Source organism: Sander lucioperca, chromosome 8 (genome assembly GCF_008315115.2).
Source record: "Sander lucioperca isolate FBNREF2018 chromosome 8, SLUC_FBN_1.2, whole genome shotgun sequence".
In the NCBI taxonomy this organism is placed as follows: Eukaryota; Metazoa; Chordata; class Actinopteri; order Perciformes; family Percidae; genus Sander; species Sander lucioperca.
The window spans coordinates 10,627,237-10,629,415 of NC_050180.1; the positions used below are offsets into that span (position 1 = coordinate 10,627,237).

At 42.3% G+C, this 2,179-nt stretch overlaps 1 protein-coding gene across 1 annotated transcript in view; it reads right to left on the reverse strand.

The window, feature by feature from the left end:
- Positions 1-1,066: 1,066 nt before the first annotated feature.
- Positions 1,067-2,179, reverse strand: part of wnt10a (wingless-type MMTV integration site family, member 10a) — a 28,056-nt gene continuing 26,943 nt past the window's right edge. The window contains exon 4 of the mRNA XM_031281814.2: positions 1,067-2,167. Within this exon, the coding sequence (XP_031137674.1) occupies positions 1,616-2,167 (552 nt within the window). The 3' untranslated portion in view covers positions 1,067-1,615. The remainder of the gene's footprint in view (positions 2,168-2,179) is intronic.

The following is a 2,179-nucleotide window of genomic DNA, read 5'->3' on the forward strand; positions in this document are numbered from 1 at the left end:
AAAACCAAATATGACCTTCAAAATGTGCAAAGGCAGACTTCCATATTAACTTTGTTATTTAGTATATACTTTGAAGTTGACATCTGAATATCCTTATTTTCACACGTCGAAGAAGTGTGAAGAAGGTGAGTGTAGATATATCACAAGAAGCTTACAGTGTCGCACACAGTACATTGCATCACAAAACAGGAAACACTATGATTGATGGCAGCTTGGGATGTTTATAGTGTGAGGAACCAAAGCCTGTTCATGTGTGCTCAGTTTCCTGAGGCACTGACAATTTATTGATGGTATTATGTGTGCAGAATTTTTCAGTTTTATGTACAATGCTGGTCAGATCATGCTGAAGATAAAAGCTGTAGTTGTTAAATGACCGTCTACTGTGCACTGTCCTCTGGCAGCCCTCTTACATTACAAAACACACACAACACAGACAACACATGGGACATCTTGGATAATGAAGGACAATGTATCTGTGCTCTGTTTTAGGTAGGCTGTAATAAACTTAAAAAAAAAAAAAACTGTACAAGCTCAATGGTTTTTAAATGGATTTACAAAATGAACCTTATTGTGTATAGGGCCAGTGTGTGTCCTTACTCTATTGGAAGCTAATTTGTTTGGATTTTATTTCAACACCCTATATTAGAGGGAAGGAAATGGTTTCAGTTGCAAGGGTATGACATGAGGAATCTTACTAACAATCAGACTTTCAGATCTGTCTTTTGATTGACTCAGATTCATCATTGCTGTAAAGTCCTCCTATAAGAGTTTGCTCCTTTAATGGAACCTTCTACTTTAAATAGCCCAGTTGGTCCTGGGACTCATGTGAATGTATTTATTGAGGGGTGTGATCACCGTTAGCATGGTTACACATTATGCATACAACATAGTAACACTGACTGATACATCTACAAAGTGTCAGCTGAGCCAGACAATCCCCTGCTGAGTTTTCTGGTTGTAACATGATAGCTGCTATAAACATTGAAACTTCTGAACTTTAAACAAGGTACTAAATCCTTAAGTGCTCCAGGTGTGTTGTGCTGGGTTAAATCCTGTGCATTGTGAATCCTGATGTGTGAAAAGGTTTATATATTATTATTTTTTTATCAGCCTTTCCACTTTATATACTGCTTGTGCTATGAAGCAATATTATTTTCTTTCTGCATGCAATCTACTGCTTACTCTCAGCTTCCTCTTTGCTCACCTGAATCTCATGCAGCTGTATGTCAGTCAACATACACTGATGAAACAACAATATTTTGTTGTTTGAGCCCAGATGTCATATTCAGAGCTTTCAGATATGTATCTGATTTAATTATGTCCCTTTGTCTCAAAAGGAAGCCAGTTAAAATCCAAGCTCTTTGAGTTGTGGCAGCTTTAGACATATCCCGCATGTGCACACTCTCTACCAACATGCACATCTATCTTTCAGCTGGCTCAACTGCTTTAACACTCTGTCCTCGCTCTTCTGGAAAATAGCAGTCCACCGCAAAAAGGTATGGGGCACATATATTACAGTCATATTCCCCTTTCAAATTAATAGTCTTGATTTTTTATTAAAAGTCTCTTTTTCTTTGTTTTCTTTATTGTGTACAGTCTTTTAGTGTGTGTTTCTTCATTTACAGACACTGACCCACTCTGTTATCCTGCACTCTTCGCACACCACGTAGCAGCACCAGTGAAACTTGCAGTTGCAGCGTTCGCTCCGCGTCTGCTGCAGGATGTTGTGGCCTCTCCCGCAGCACAGGCTCTCACAGTTGTCCATGCCGGGGCTGGTCTTGTTGCAGATCCGGCCCTGCGTGCCCACCGAGTCCGACCCCAGGTCCCGCTCGCAGAAATCTGGCGACTTTTCAAAGTAGACCAGTTCGTTGATGCTTGGTCGCCGCCGATGTGTATGGTGGTGGTGATTGTGGTGGTTGTTCTGATGATGGTGGTGGTGATTGTGATGGTTATGGTGGTTGTGGTGGTTGTTGTTGTTGTGGTTGGAGTGGTCGAGTTGTCCGGTGTTTCGGTTGTGAGCCTTGATAAGCGTGGCGATGTGGAAGCGCTCTTTGAGGATTGAGCCCACCACCCGGAACTCTGGGGTGACCTGCCAGCAGGTCTTCAGCTGGCAGCTCCCCGACGTCCCGTGGCACTTGCATTTCCTTCTCATGTGGTCGAGCACCACCTGCGATAAAAA